Raw genomic sequence first — 17,033 nt, forward strand, 5'->3', positions numbered from 1 at the left:
TGCATGAACTTCTCACTGCACCGGACTCCATCTACGAGTGAATGAGTATTTTTTGCCATCCTGCTTCTTCTGTCTGTGCAACAGATCCTGTGCATTTGCGTTACAGCCGATTCCTTCCAACAGACTGGAAGGAACAGGTAACTTACCCGGGGTCCAGCAGCTTGTATGGGGTAGAGCTGGGGGGAGGGGGTCTGTCTGGGTCTGATCTGCTTTTAATGACTGTCATATACATACCATCAGCTAGCTACCACACTCTTCCAAAGCTAAAACCAAACCAAAAAAAAAAAAAAAAAAACTTTTAAACCCTGGTGGAACCGTTTTAAGCGCCTCCCTCCTGCCCTGCTGCCTGGCTTCCACTTGCTTTTGCTCTCGGTTGCCAAGCACCTTGGCCTAGTAGCCTGGAGCTGCCGCAGGTGTGCCTCTGAAAACCCACCTCTCCTCCTTCCACACCTCCCAACTGAAGATCACAGCAGGATGTGCGCTGTTTGCTGACACTAATTCTGCAATTTCCCAAACAAATGGCCCCCCTATGGGCCTGCCAGCCTCCCAGCCTGGTCCATCCCCCTTCTCCCGGTGAAGCCAGCTGGAGTGCTGGAAGGTGACAGCCTTTCAAGATGTTTCCAAGGGCTGCCTTGTGCTGGGCCAACCCAGATGTTCCAGATGATGGTAAACAAGCAAACGAGGCAGCTGAGGATCGCACCCCACATTTTGTTCGCCCCCCCCCCACGTCCTTGGCCACCCAGCTGTCAGGCCAGATGTGCCACCAGAAGGGAGCTGGCTTCACCACTGTGAGGCTGTCCCGGCATGGGTGTGGGTAGTGAAACACGGACATTTGATTGGAATGAAACGGGCTGCCCTGGTTGCCAGGCGTTGCGTTTTCTTTCTTTCTCTAAAGCTTGAGAAAAGCCATCAAAGTAGAGACAAAGCCGTCACTCCCACCTCGCGTGTTTCCAGTCCCCGTACCAGCTCACTAGCTCAGTCACCAGCCAGGACTCCCCATCTCTGCGGCCACCTGCTTTTTTTCAGAATGCCCCATCAAGCATGATGTTTGACAAAGATGTCACTGAATGAGACCCCAGAGGGGCTTTGTTCCAGAATCCCAAACCTGGCACATCCACATCCTGCCTGGCTCTGGTATACAGATAACCATCGCTGTGCCAAACTGGATCACACTTTCTTAGGCGGCTTGGAGGGAAGACAGAGTTAGCTGCCTTGTCCAAGGTGGATGCTTTCTCCTCGTAAGCAAAGCTGAAAGTAATAATAACAGCTACCAGGAATTAAGCAATTTTATGTGCAAGACAGTCTACATCTATTATCTTCAATTGCAAAATTCAATTTGGCTTCTTCCCCCTTATTTTATAGATGAACAAACTTAGACTTGGAAAGATTAAGCAGTAACTTGTGTAAGGTCACAGAGGTGGAAACTGGCAGAATCAGAATTCGGACCTAGTTCTCTCTGACACCAGCGTTCATGTGGGTCTCTTCCACTCTGCCAGGCTGCTTGCCACGTGTGAGATAACCTAAATTTTTGGAATTGCTAAAAAAACATAGTCACTGTGTCAGTAGAGTAAAGTGACCCTGTAGATGTGTTGTTTGTCTGTCTGATTTTCTTAAGCAACTTCCGGAGTACAGTCTGGACTCAGTTATTTGAAGATTTGAAGATTCAGCCTAATATTCTCTCTCTCTCCCCCTCTCTTTCACACACACACGCACACACACACCCCATATTATGGGTGTGTATATTTATAGGACAAAAGACTGCAAACTGTCCAGAGCAACGACCTTGAAGACAAGACAAGATCCTCAATCACTAAAAAAGATGCAATTATCTTTACTGCACTGTAACTTACTTGGGCTGCAGTTCAGAGTAAAACATTTTTGAAATAGTTCCAGAAAAAAAAAAAAAGCTGAAACCAAAAATAGAGTTTTCTTCTTAACCCATGTTGAACCAGAACTCCCATCCCCGAGGAGTCTAATCACTCGTTTCCCATGGTAGAAATTTGCTCTTGTTTTTGCCTGAATGTTTCCTGTGTGGTTGTGTACACATTCTGTGCTCTTCAAAATCTGTATCAAAATACAAAGAGACTACAGGCTCTAAATAATGACCTCTTCCTAGAAGTACGTGCAGCCGGAGACCAGTTGTCAGGAGAGAAAACTTGTGTTTTCTCTTTGCAAAGTGCTGGCCATTGTCTTCTCCTGGCTTGTGGACAGTCCCTCCACTTGTCTCTCAAAAGAGAACTGTTTGCTCAAGACTGAGCCCCAAGGTCATACACTGACCCCTCTTTGCGTAGGTCACGGTTAGCAATCCCATGGCCTTTCCAAACAATAGACTTGAGAAGAAAACTCCATTCATTATGGCAACAACCCTCCCCCATCCAGAGGGTCTAATAAATGAGCTCATAGTTCAGTGACCCCTAAAACACACAAGGTTAATCATCTTTCATGAGATGCTCGTGGCTTCTTGACTTATTACTGGTCTAAAGCATAATTTGCTAATGAGATTAAAATGATTTCCCCCATTCAACTCCTTTTCTTCCCTGTCTTTCCCCTCTGTTTCTAGCAGTGATTTCTGGTTGATTAATTACTTTGGAGTCTAGCGAAATCTCCCTCAGCCTGAGACACACACACCTCAGCTCCATATCACGAGGTGGTGGCGCTGTTGGCAGATGAACAGGACTGATGGACACGAGGGCGTATTCAGGGCCCCTGGGAGAGAAGGAGCGACTTTCTGCAGCTCGCCGGCCTCGCCTTACCTGGATGATTCATAAGACGTGCAGCCAGAACTCCTACTCGAAATAGGTTCTTTCTAACAACATGACAGTCTCATTCCTTTCACAGCTAATGATGGGCTCTGACATGGAAGGCCAAGCCATGCAGGACTTCTCCCAAGGGGGAAAAACTGGATGGAATGAAATTTATATTTCAGCGTCCTGCCCTGTTCTCCGAGAGCCGCTGAGGCATACCCTCCTGCTTACAGGGAGAAAGAGGGAGGGTCACCGGGTCACCCGTAATGGTCACCACACGCCTGCACTCCAGTAGAGGTGAAATGACACATTTTGTGGGAAACCATTGTGGACGGCATCTGGACAGAAGGGCGGCAGGGCCACTGGGTCGTTCAAAGCTCATTAGAGCATAATGCTCTGGCCAGGAAGGTCATGCGTTCAATACAAGAGGAAGCGGGGCGGCCGCCCTCTTGCCTTCCACCTAAAGAAGTGCACATCGCACAGAGCAGAAGGCATTCTGGGGAGGCCACTGCCAGACGAGTGTGGAGATAAGAAAGAAGCGTTATGGCAGGTCTTTCCATTTTTAGAGTTTTTTTTAAAAAAATAGATTCATAGTGTTGGAAATCATTTTCAACCTTTCAAATAAAGTTTTATATTAAACCTCAATACATAGGCTTGTTAAGAATGAAGATGCTCTAGGGGGAGGTTATAGCTCCAAGTGGTAGAGTGCATGCTTAGCATGCATGAGGTCCTGGGTTCAATCCCCAGCACCTCCTTTAAAAAAAGTAAATAAACAAATGAACCTAATTGTCTGCCCCCGCCACACACAAATAAATGTTCTTACAAAAAAAAAAAAAAAGGAACGAAGATGCTCTGGTTTGGGAGAGAAGAGACTAGAATCCTACCCACTGAGGTTGGTGGTGGCCCCGAGGATGTCTGGGAAATAACTCCCAGAATCTGTGACAAAAAGAGGCCTGGCAGGTCAAGTTAAGGCTCTTGAGGCGGGAAGATGACCATGGATCACCCAGGTGAGCCCTGTAATCACAAGAGTCCTTACAAATGGGAAGCAGCAGAGGGAGGATGTGCTACAGGAGAACGGTCAGGAAATGCAACGTAGCTGCTTTAACGATCAAAGAGGGGGACCAGGAGCCCCCAGATGTGGGCAGCCTCTAGAAGCTGGAAAAGCCCAGGAACAGACTCTCCCCCAGAGCCTCCAAACAGGAGTGCATCCCTGCTGACACCTGATGTTAGCCCGGTGACACTCGAATTGGATTCTCACCTACTGAGCTGAAAGATACTAAAATGGGTCTTGAGTCGCCAGTCCCGTGGTAATTTGTTACAGCAGCGACAGGACACTCACACAGCGCCTCTGCAGGACCCCATGGGGCTCCACAGAACAGAGAACCGTGCCCTTGTGCTGTCCAGGCAGGGACCACGGCCCCCTCCTCGGCACGGCAAGGACAAGAGGTAGGAGCAAGAACCAGCAGTCCACGGCGGGTGGCTGACCTCTGCTCCAGCACCCACCCCGAGGGTCAGCGGGCCTGCGGTTGGAGAGTGGTCTGCTTTGGAACGGAGTGACTGAGGCTGGCACAGGGCTGTGCCTTTCACGGGTATTTGTTTCCTGTCCCCAGGGACTCTATAAACAACAGGGCAATTAACTGTGTAGCAATTAACCCTGTGGGAGTCCATGCGTAACAGAGAGATGTGCCCTGCCTTCCTAGAAAGATGGAGGCTGATGTGGACCAAGCCCACCCATCTGGCTTGAACTCAGTCAGTATATGACTGCACACTGTCTCTTCCTACCTCTCTGTCCCTCTCCCAGGTTCCTTAAGGGCCACCTTGCCCTTGAGTCCTCCTCTCCTTTTCCTTTCACAAGAAAGTGCCTTTCCGGGAAGCCTTTCAGCTCAGCACCCAGAGAACTGCACGTCGGGGCTGATGTGGAGAGGAAGACGGCCCGATTCTCCCCAGACTGCAGGCTCTGCAGCTGGTGCCCTTGTCCCTGGTCTGCCTACAGATGACCCAGGACCACTCTGCTAACACAGCAAGGCTTCGGGATGGTAGCGGTACCCAGTGGAGTCAGACCAGGCTCAATGTAAAGTTCTTCTCCATAGGGTCACAAGATCACAATGTGGCATGTCACTCTCAACCCTCCTTCTGTCTCAGGGATCCAGTGCTTCACAGCTAATGAGAAACAGTCAATTGAATGGGCCTGGCCCCCTCCTCCCTCCAAAAGCCACGTGGACCAGTGACTTTAAAGTCTTATGCTAATGCCAAGCACTGGTATAATTGGGCGCCTTTCTGCAGGGGCTCTGATTCTCAAATGCAGCAGCCTTACTGCAAATACATATTCATCGGAACTATTCCTGCTAGCCCCGTCTCACAGATCATAGTGTTAAAAGTACAAAAATACATCAGCACGGCTCTGTGCCAAGCAAAGGGGCAGGATCACCAGCAAAAGGCAGCTGACAAGGCAAAGCCTGAGGGGCTCAGCAAAGGGGTGGAGGAGGGGGAAGAGATGGGGGCTGTATCCTCCTGCACGTGTGTGACTGTGTGAGCATGCTCACACTCATATGAGGGGGCCACGGGGGGGCCCTGGGGGCTGTTCACATATGTGCACACACAGTGTTTCAGCACTTAGACTGACCCAACTGAGAGAGCAATGAGAACGAATGGTTAAAATCTGGATGAAGAAATGCATGTTGAATAGTAAAAAAAAAAAAAAAAAAAAAAAAAAAGAAATCAAAAAAAGTCTCAGCTGGGCACTCCATTAGACAGTGAAATTGTCTCCTGAGGGACCTGGTTGGGAAGCTCATTGCCTAAGACACCCGAAGAACACTTATCTTCGTACTTTTCTGATCGCCCTTGCTGTTCTGCTTTCCCTTCCTTTTAATGGACTGGCCGGGATCTCCGCCTCCCTGCCCCTCAGCCCTCTCTCTTTCCTTTTCCATTTCTTTATTTTCTGTCCCTTCTTGGATGAATCAGGCTCCTGCCACCTGCTGCCCAACCTGGGAAAGTCTGGGGAGGCCTCAGGGCCGAGAGAGTTCCACTCTGGACCCCAGGTACGCATCCATCTTTGATGGAGAACAGGTCCCCAAACAGAGCAGGTGCTTGGAGATGGGGGAAATGGGGCAGGGAGGGGGGCTGTGAAAGATGGAATGGGCCCAGCATCCTCACAGCTGGCCCCTGCCCTGGGTCCCTTTACAAGAGCACAGCTGTCAGATTGGGAAGCAAGATGAGGCATCATATCCTCCCCTAGCGCTGGAAGCTCCTGCACGACAACATGTCTCAATCAATCACCTTTTCCTCTCCTTTATGCTAACTTGGTGTATGGCTTTCCTTGTGTTTCCTCTCTGTGAGGATTGCATCATTCTGCCCTTAAAAGAAGGGAAGGCTGGAAACAGACACTAGTGTTGATGGGCACAAAAATGACTAATATAAAGGCACCAGCCGCTGAAGGCTTGCCCATCTGGTCCTGCCTCCATATACCAGCGTGGGTCCATCCATCTTCACGTCCATGGCGTGGGATGTCCACCCTAACCCAAATAGTCTTTCTAGTCCACTGCATCACATGTTTACACGTGCCAAAGTCCATACAACTGATAGCAAAGTAGAAAGCCACCTTTGGCGAAGCATGGTCTCAAAGGGGACGTATTTTAATTTTTTCTCTGGCACTCCTGGCATAATTTATTTCTTCCATCATTCTGGCCTTAAGTAGAGCTCCTCTAAAATTTCATATCACAGTCAGTGTAATTTGACTCTAGACAAAGATAGGTTCCTTCTAGAATTATCCTATTGTCAATATAGTCTATTTCTTACTAGAATCGATAGTGTACTATGAAGCAGTTAATTAGCTCTCGAACTGTTTAGGGGGGTCCATCACACACCAGACTGCAAGACTGGAAAGAGAGAATCATGCTATGTAACTCGTGAAGTTTTCCTTGGAGAGTTAGAGTACATGGATTAGGTGTTCCGTAAACACATCTTGGTTAAATGGCTGGTATTTGCTCCTCGTCTCTGTCAAGAGAAAATTCCTAATTTAGACCAGACAGTAGTGACAACGAGAGAGGGATGGTTCCTGACCCTCCCTTTCACTCACAGTATGTTGTCAGCTCTAATCTGCATTGTGCCGTACCCGGTGCCCCCTCTTCCCGAAAAGACCAGCTGGACAGGGCAGACATACCACGCAGCCAGTGGAGTCCAGCTTGCGATCTGAGATGCAGCGGAAGTTCTTGCTGCAGCCCCCGTTGTCCTTGCTGCAGTCACGCACTGGTCCAAAGGAATCCAGGAGACCCTCCAGACTGTCGAAGGAGGACGAGGTCATCAGCTCCTCTCTGGGGGGAGACACAGCAGGAGGAGTCAGGGGACAGCAGGTGCGACACGCAGCACCGTGTCCTCCACATTCCTGTCTGGCTGACCAGATCACGGCTCACTCTCTCTTACAAACACTGCAGATCAGCCATGCTCTGAGCCTTGAACTAACAAATTACGGACATTCTCCATGTCTGGGAAGTAAGCCAAGGCTGTAACGCCTGGTCAAAGAAGGAGGTCTAAACTTGGGCAGGGAAATTAACATTTTATTGCCTGTCAGTCCTTAGGGGATGTGGGAAGTGCTTATGAACTTTAATTTTATGCCCCCTCTTGGTGCATGAGCCTTGGGGTGTGCAATATTGACCCAGATAGAGTGGATCCTGACACTGTGTCTGGGGAATTCGAAGGCAGCCTGCCAGTGTCTCTTTTCAGCTTGTCTCGATTCCCTTCCCAGCACCTTGGACCTTCAGGGAGTTTCCCACTCAGCCTTCCAAACCCAGTGGAGCCACAGCACCCTGAGGCTGGACTCACCTGACCTCCACAGCATCCTCCATCACTGTCATGTCCGTCTTACACTTCGCTGATGGGTTGATGGCCAGTTCGGCTGGTGGAATCACAAAGCTCTTGCTGAGGGGCAACCACATGCCCTCCCCAAGGGTGTAGGTGAATCTGCAGAGACACCCAACACCAGCTGGTCATGCTTGGGGGGGTGAGGGGTGACCACCCCGTTGGAGGAGCTGGCTCCCTACCTCCAGCTGCCTCCTTCAGGAAGGAGAGCTTATTGCCATTTTATGGATGAGATGATTGAGTCTGAGGGAGACAGACAGGTCTGCCTCTGCTCACACGTCCAGACAGTTGGAGAACTGACAACATGGCCTCCACTTACCAGGTGTTAAAAGTGTCTTTGTGTCAAATCATAAAAAAATCGAGTTCCAGTTTCAGCTTCAGATTTGAAGCTGGGGGCTTCCCCTACCTTAAGTCGGCTCTAATTGGAAGCATTTTAATTGAAGAGGCAGGTTGGCCTCCCACCATTCCCATCCCCCGTGCCGCACACCCACTGTGGTAGTGATGGTTTCTCTCAGTGCCTGGAGGAACCCACCAAGGAAAAGAAAGAAGAAAAGCTCCCTTTTGCTGGCTTCTGTGTGATGGGAGCAGCGATGATTGAAGCCAGGAGCCTCCAGGGAAGAGGGAAGAGGGATGAACAAGACAAGCCCAGATGTATTTTCCACACTCCTGCCCACACCCTTAGCTCAGGGCGCTAACCCTCAGGAGGTGGGGAAGATTTTTTTTTTCCCTTACAACAAGGGCTAAAATGAATAAAAGAATCAATCAGCATTTCAAGGGAGAGCTTAAGGAACCATGAGAGATTATTTGTTTATTTATTCATTCATTTTATTTCAAAGGCATTCAAATGCTCTGTGTTCATAGTCAAAAATAGTCTACAGGATAAAAGCCAGTGTGGGTGGGATATCATGAGGCTGTGGCAGTCTGGCGTCCCCTTCCCACTTAATGTGGAGGGAAGAACAATGGAGAGAGATGCGTACAATTAAGCAGAACCCAGCACCAGCTCCATTAGCATGCTGGTCACAGAGTACCATTTCAGAATCCCGCTCCTTTTCCTCCCCTGACCCGCACACTCCCAGCTCCACTCCCTGGGTTGCCTGAGATGCTAGGAAACCAGACTGCTGATGTGAAATCTTTTATGGGAAATGTAGCCCTCTCCAGGATGCTGGCCACAGAGAATCCCTGCTGCCCGAGGCTCATGAGTTAGAAGCAACTAGGCCTCACAATTTTCATCCACTCCCTGAATGACAGACCTGGGTGGCAGAGCAGCTGAAAGAAGAGAAAGCAGATGCCCAGGGGAGAGGCAAAACCGCGGAGCAAGGGAGAGGTGGCCAGGATTTGGGACATTTCTCTCCTATTCCCACCCTCCTCTTGGTCCCTTACTTCTCTGACCTGTGGGGCAAACCTCTGCAGTCAGCAGCACTGAAATATCAGAGATGCTTTTTGCTCTGAAGGAGGCACTCAACTCCTCCACCCCCAGGAGACTGGGGAGTGAGGTCTGTGTAGGGAGGGGTCGGTACCAGCTGAAGGAAGCCCATTACTAGGGAGACAGAAGAGAAACGTACCACTTCTCTCTTCTGTGAAGCAGCTGGCAGAATTGAAGGCGCGCTGGCTCCTTCACACACACACACACACACACACACACACGACACACGACACACGACACACGACACACGTACGTACGTCATCAGACAAGATTAAGGAGCCAATTCGAGGCAAGCGATTGGCCTGTGGTGCCTGGGACCCCAGATTTAAGGACGAATGTGGGTTGAAGGCAACAACATTTAAGTGTTCATGTCCACTTTTCATTTTGACAGGGAGATTCTAATAGGCAGGCTCGGAGAGGGACACCGCCAATATTACATATAACATCGTTTCAAGGAGAAGATACACACATTTGAATGGCACTGGGAGGAGACAGCTCATCAGGACATAGAGGCGAGTTTTTGTTTTCTATTTTGGTTTGAAAGTTACAAGGTTTGCGCTGATGCAGAGCAACAAATCTGCGACCTGTAGCTTCTCATGTTTGTAACAGATTTTAGGAGATGACTGGCGGTTCTAGCATATTTCTTTTGGGAGCGAGCAATCCGTGTCCATCCGTCTCATGGTTTTTCCTCCTCCCCAGACGAAACTGTTCACGGGCACGCCAGACCCACGGAGCACAGGTCACCCTCCGGAGATGTCTCTCTTCAGCTTCTTCCCTCACCAGACCCTGCTTCAAACTTCGTGCTCCTGCAACGCAATCTGACTGCAGTTCCTCAAGTCGTCCTAATTTTCTCACCTCTTTGTCTTTGCTCTTAATATTCCTTCTTCCCGAGTTTCCTTTCCTCTCTTCTTTGCTGGACTCCCACTCAGTTTAAGACTCGGTAAAGACCTCTTCCTGAAAGCCCCCTAGGGACTTCACGCCGTAAGGCTGAGTCGGGGACTCTCCTCTGGGCATGTGCACGTGGTCCTTTGTCATCCCTAAGATGCTGACTGGTACCCATCTTTTCGTGTGTCCATCACCACTCATAAGAATGTTCTCTCTTGGATGGCAGAAGACAGTTCTTTGTCATCCTTGTAGCCCCACTGCCTGATATAATTTCTGACCCAAGAAGGTCTCTCCATAAATACTTATTGACTGATCAACAAGGAGACTCGGTTATGTGCTTTAGTTTGTGCTTAGCTATGTTCTTTAGCTTAAACAGGCTACTAGGGAATATAATCTCAGTTTTCCAATTTAAAGATACAAGTCGTGGTGAAGATTATTCTTCATTTAAAACATGATATGGGTTAACCTCTGGGTTTGAATAAATTTAATGGTCAAGATCGATCTGGGTTTGATAGGATGGAGAACCTCCTAGGTGCACAGCAGCTTCTGAAACATGACACATGAAACATGACAGTTAACAAGAAAACAGTGTAATCTTCAGTCTCTGGTGGGGTCAAGGTGAGATCCTGTACATGGAGCAAAGTCAGGTGTGGGTTGAAACTAGCCTTTATTGAGGCTTTATTGAGAATCCTCTAAAGGCAGGTGCTCTGCAGAGCCACCACATTTATCCTCACAAAAGCCCTCTTAGGTTAATCATTTGGTCCCATTTTACCAAGTCATCAGCTAATACTTTAAGAAGTTTAGCACTCTCTCCAAGGTGACTTCTCCTTAAGTGGGAAAGATGGGGGTTGGTCTGATTCTCAAGTGTTGCTCACAGCAACTTTCCAGCCCATGTTGGCTCATGCCTATAAAATTCTAAAGTTTCCTTTCATCTGAAAAAAATCTACTGAGCAACTCCAAAAACCAAATATAGAACAAACTGTCAGGGAAAAGCTGTGTCCTAAAATCTCATCTGTCCCTCATCCATGCGGATTTGGCAAGAACATCTTCAAAAAGCCACGGAAGAGAAGCTGGGTGAACATCTGGAATGCCTTCCCATGCTGGGCCTTCTCGCAGGACAGCTGGTGACGGCCACTGTGGTGGATGTCTCAGCTGTGGCCTGAGTCCTGCACATGGCCCTGCTGAACTCGAGCTTGAAATTTCTGTCCAGAATCAAACACTCGCCAGAAAGCACTGGACAGAATGAACCTGTGCTCTCACTGTGGTTTGGCATGAAGTAGAATGGGGGGGAAATAAATGATAAATAGCTCTTAGTTTGGCATCTCCACCCTCTCCCAGAGCAAGCCGTTCCAGAATGAGGTATTATTCCAAGGGATACAGGTACACGCTTGGAGGGAAGGTCTCTGAGAGTGAAATGTGGTCTGTACTGACCTCTGCCACTGGAGGATCTGGTGGAATGGAGTGACCTTAGCTACAGTGGAAAGGACATTTTCAGCACCAGGCTGAGTCTGGTGAGAAGATTCATTCTGGAGGTTCAGACTTCCCTTGGACCCTTTGAGTCTAGTTTGAACCTTCCTGGATTCTTTGGGATTGCAGATTACCAAGGTCAGGTTAGGTATCAAGGTTTCCTAATCTGGCTTCAAGTCCCCAGGAAATGCATGAAATGATCATCTACAGATATTTATTGAAGACCTACTATGTTCAAAGTTATGTTAGATTTTGAGTATTTAAAGCCATATAGGATGTTTCCCCTCCCCTGAAGAAGACAACCATGTTACTGAGAAGCAAATTGGCAAATTAAGAAGAAATATGAAATTAATAACTGACAAATAAATATTGCAGTCAGTATTATATACACATTTGGAGAGGAAGGAGTCATTATGGATTAGTGCAATGGATTGGAGATGCTTTAGGCCAGTGTTTCTCAATCCCAGGTACAGATTAGAATTACCATGTGTTTTTAAGAGACACTCATGCCCTGGCCCCACCTCCTAGAACTTTTGAATTAGTCGGTTTTACGCTAGGTAAGATCATTGCTCATTTTTAAAGCACACTGGGGATTCTCATGGACAGCCATAGTTGGAGAACAGTTCTTGTATGAGACTGTAAATTCCCTGACATCAAGAACTACCTTAGTCACATTTGTTTGGTCATATCTGCAGCATCTAGAACAGTGCCTTGCAATAGTAGGTGCTCAATAGATATTGAGTTTAGCTGAAACTCAGTCTACACCATGACAATGGGCAGTGTTTACAGCAGGGGGAGAAAATGCACAGAGGAAGTAAATGTGCAGAATGGGAGATGGTCAGGTTGCCAGGGCAGTGGACCGGTAAGAAGGTAAATCTAAGAATGGAAGGTTCTACAGGAGAAGGGCAGCTTATTAAAAGGGAGTTTGTACACTGGCATTCAGTTGTGGAGAGATCTGAATGTCAGAATTTACATTTTATTCCGTAGTCCAGGGAAATATGCAGTGGCTTGGAATTTATCAAGAGCCTAAGTCATAAGTGAACAGAGTAGCTAGTAAACAGTCATTAGCTTCTTGAAGATATTGCCATCACTGACCAGGTCATAGAAATCTCTAGGGTGGCCCCTGGCAGTTAGTTTACTGAGATCCCAGACTGGTTTTGATGAAAGTTCTTAATACCTGAAATAAGGAGATCACGACCCAGGGTTTTCACTTGAGAGACTAGTTATTGCCATGATAGGGACCAAAAGGGTTGGTCACTATTGATTAACCCATGGCTCCTGAGATAGTTGGTTGCATGGGTCAGACCACACAACGGGTCCCCTCTGCAGTGACTGCGTACCACATCCAGGTGGTAGCTAACAAACTTGCAAAGAATAAATGATGTTTTTGGGGATGGAAACAGAGTTTTTGTGCAGGTTCTGCTCTAATAGCAATTTCATCAAAGCTCTTGTTTTTCAAAGTGTTAGTTGCTGACTTTTAAGAGAGAGGGAACTTATCGATGTTAATCAAACTCCACCAGGCTCTCCATCTGCCTTGTCTTTATCACTCTTCGAAGTTCCCAAAAGACCAGCAGTAGGAAAAAGGGAGAAGAAAAGTTAGCCAATGATAAATCATTGTTGGAAGGTTTAAATGCCTGAGTCATAGTCTAAGGAAGATAGCTGACATCTCTTGCAGCACAGATCCTCAAAAGCAGCCTGCAGCCAATGCCATTAACAAGACCCAGCCGCCCCGGGAGGGACACTGAGGAGAGAAAAAGGGCAAGGAAAGGTTCCACTAGGAAATAGTTCTGTAGACCTGGAAGGGATTTGGAAAGGCAGCAGCAGAGAATAGGTGAGACTCAGTACACTGCAGGGTACAGTGAAAAGGAACTAAGTTTTCCATTTGCTCACTGTTCCTCCAATCCTGCCACGCAGTAGCTTGATGCCTCCTTTGACATCAGGCACTCGGGCAGGACTGTTTACTTCCTCTATCAGAGGGCTTGCTCGTGAAGGGAGATGCATTCCTGTCCGTACCACCAGCACAAGCACAATCTCTGGCACTTACTGGGTATTCAGCAGATGCACGTTAATTGAAAGATAGATTGACAGAATAAATGGAGGAGAAGATCTTGGCTTGGAAAGAAACTTGCATTCCAGCTAAGGCCTGGTGTGAATTAAACTTGAGGAAAACCCCACAGTTCATGGCTGGCACCCAAATTCTTCCTTTGCTTCTTCACTTTTCTAATATGTGCTATTCCCAGGTATGCAGGTAGACATTTGGGAGGGACTGGAAACACCCCATTTGATCAGGAGGTGGTAGATTGAAAAAAATAATACTGAGGTATAGTTAAGAAAGTGGAGAAGCAGAGGCGGGAGGGATTCATCTTGGACAACTTAAGGCTTTATGAGGAAGGCGCAAATTAGATGCAAGATGGGGAGGCAGAAACTGGCATCAGTTGCCTGTTCTGTGCTGGTTTCTGTGCCAGGGGCTTTCCCTGTATTATCTCATATATTCCTCTCAACAATAGAGCCAGGCATGTAATGAGCTCTGTTGAACAAATGTGGAAACTGGAGGCTCCAAGAGGTTGAGGTTTTGACTGGGGTTCATGGAGCAGGCAAGGAAGGAAGACAGACCTCAACAGAATCTGTCCAGCCTCCACATCCTTCATGCTGTCATGGCGTGGACGGGGGGCAGGCACTCTTGTTACTAGGAGGGCAGAGTGGCTAAAAGTGTTTCCCATTTTATAATTTACCACCAGGAAAGAAAGTTCACTGAGAAGTAGGACACGAGGCTTGCAGATATATATCAGCCAGTCCCTAGACAACCACTTACCTGAATATTTTATCAGAAGGCTGTTCTCCCAAAACCAGGTCAAAGCCTCGCTGAAATATTGTGTAAGGCCAAGGCCTGAAAGGAGAAACGACATTCAATTAAAGTCAATCAGCAAACGCTTTCTGAATGTCCACTCTGTGTCAGGCATCATGCCAGGTTCTGGAGACCCAAAGACAAAGCGGACCCAGTCCCTGTCCTCAAGAATCCCACCAAAGGGAGCTCACAAGACCTGGAATACCACAACCCAACCAAGAACAGGATCAACGCAAAACTCACTGACCCACTAGGAAAGTGGAACTTGATAAGACATGACAGTTTGGAACTACATACAGAGTAAACTATAATGGTGTCATAGCCATAATTTATTGTCCTTCAGATGTAGATTTAACAGACACTTAGATTTGCCTCACTGAAGGAAGAAGGGCAGTATGATTTCTCGGAAAGAGGAGGCCTCTGGAATCAGACAGTTCTGGGTTCAAACTCTGTTCTGCTGTTGAGACAACTGTCTGCCTTCGGGCGGATTATTTGCCTTCCTGAGCCTAATTTCATCACTTGTGAAGATAAGGTTGCTAATAGCTGCTTCACAAACCATTGTGAAGATGAAGCAGACCTTTCAGGCTAAGGCAACAGCTCATACAGGGTCCTCAGCATGTCCTCTTTCTCTCAGAATGACATGAAGATTCTGGGTCTCTGACGGTTCCATGTGGTTTCAACCACTATAATGTCACGCATTCAAACAGAACCAATTGAAATGGTATTTTAAAATAAGACTTAACTACCTGTCTCTCTAGTGAGCATCTAGAAGTTAGTGCATGAACCTGAAAGCATCAAAACTATTTCTTTTAGATTGTATATATCTTTTCACTAACCCAGAGGTCCAAGTCCCAAATTATTCACTCCTCCCAGCAGGGCTTAGCAGAGCCCAGCAACACGTCGGGGACTAGATAGGGCGCCCTGGGTGAACTGGGCTCTTGCTCTCAGGGAACGTACAGTCTCCATGTATAGCCCCATTATACCAACCCCATAACCTAATTATTGAGGATTTTACTGTAGACAAGCCTTTGGTTTTCAAGGACTACAAAAACTCAGGAGAATAAATCAACACGATTATTTGGGACTAAATCCAATACTAGGAATTAACCGAGTAGTTGTCAGTGAGGGCGGTGTCGCCCAATAGAGGGCATTTGGGGAAATTTAGGGCAAGTGCCCTTGAATGACACAGTGATTGGAGGACATTACTGGCATTTAGAAGGCAGGGCTAGGGAGGCTAGAGGATCGCAGTGCTCGGGACCGCTCTGCACCACCAAAAATCTCTCCACATCCTGCGAATTTTCTGAATGTCTTGTTGCACATTTATGGAGATAAAAGCCTGCTTATAATTATCTGAGCCTAGATGCTAACTCCATTTATATATAAGCACAAAGCAACACGTATTGTTTTAATATAAGGTGCATTTTCTAGGTGACTTACTACCATGCAAATTAAGGGAAGATTATACATTATCACTTCAAAATTTTTACCAAGAATTTGTTCATAATTTTGGAAAACCACATCATGGTCTGCAACGCTGTTCGTGGTCTTTGAATCACCAATACAGCACATCTGCATCAGTCTAACCACTCTTACCTGTGTCATGTATTACATATTACATTACGGTGAATCTACATTAGATGCAAATGTCTGTCAACTTTATTATTTCTTCTATTGTGCTATTGCAGAGAATTTTATACGTTGAAATAGTTACTATGTTATAAATTATTTCTCATTTCTCTTAATTCTTGTTAAGGCATATATATATTTTTAAATTTTGTATATACAGATTTTATTATATATGAATTTCATTTAAGGATTGTAATAGGGGCTAAAATTTATTTGTCATAAAATGGGGTGTTGGGTCCAGTGGGGTTGAGAACCACCAACGACCCAACCAGCTAACTAATCAAGTGTTCAGAAGAGTTGGTATTTGCAAGGGGAGGCCCGTGGGACTGCAGAAGGGAGTGGCTGGAATGAATGCATTCATTTTTTATCGTCAAGATCTATAAACACTTTATTCCTGGAATTCAATTTAGAAAGACCCTGAGGCAACTGGACTTGGCTCCCCAAAGTACCCAAACACTGTACTATGAATAACTCCTGCATCAAATAAACAACCCATGTGTTCTTCGTGTTTGTTCTGTTCATTGGAGGTGAACCCACAGAGTGGGGTTTGAATCTGATGCTGTTTTTCTGAACAGTGAATGGTGGCCTATGAGCAGCTAAAAAAATATGTATTATTTCAAGAGACAGTCTGAAAATCAGGAGAAAAAAATGTCCCATCTAATCCTAGATACCTAGAAAGGGCAATAAAAAGAGAAAAGAAACATGCAACTTTATCTCTCTTTTGGGCAAAATTACATTTAATTCACTATCAGTTTAACAATTTTAAATAACACACGTTTTGCCTTCAAGTCATCTCCAGTACTCAAAACGGGGATACTGTGTGATGAGACTTCACTCTTGGTGTGGTTCCTAGGTTGTTTGAAAATATAATTTGAGGAGCCAAATTTTAGGGCTAGCATTGATTTCGATGTGAACAATTAAATGCATGGGATAACATAAATAAACTCGTATTCAAGCCACAGGTGACGAATCAAGGAGCCCGGAAGCACAGATTAAGCACATACTGGCCTGTTGCTAGGCCATCAGGTCAAAGAGACCACCTGCCCTCAAGAGGCCTGAACGTTAAGAAGGGCAGCTCAGATGTGCTGCCTGGACCCGGCCTTGCTCACACGGGCGCCGTGGGTAGGACATGGGCTCTGGAGCCAGCCCGTTTCGAATTCCAGCTCAGCTATCAGTCGCTGTGTGACCT

The 17,033-nt window shown here is 46.9% G+C and overlaps 1 protein-coding gene across 1 annotated transcript in view; it reads right to left on the reverse strand.

Moving 5' to 3' along the window:
• Positions 1-17,033, reverse strand: part of ASTN1 (astrotactin 1) — a 300,205-nt gene that overhangs the window by 91,520 nt on the left and 191,652 nt on the right. The window contains exons 9-11 of the mRNA XM_010954895.3: positions 14,186-14,260; positions 7,563-7,700; positions 6,904-7,054 (exon numbers count right to left, since the gene is read on the reverse strand). Of these exons, the coding sequence (XP_010953197.2) occupies positions 6,904-7,054; positions 7,563-7,700; positions 14,186-14,260 (364 nt within the window). The remainder of the gene's footprint in view (positions 1-6,903; positions 7,055-7,562; positions 7,701-14,185; positions 14,261-17,033) is intronic.

The sequence above is a fragment of the Camelus bactrianus genome, chromosome 21 (assembly GCF_048773025.1).
Source record: "Camelus bactrianus isolate YW-2024 breed Bactrian camel chromosome 21, ASM4877302v1, whole genome shotgun sequence".
NCBI classification, from domain to species: domain Eukaryota; kingdom Metazoa; phylum Chordata; class Mammalia; order Artiodactyla; family Camelidae; genus Camelus; species Camelus bactrianus.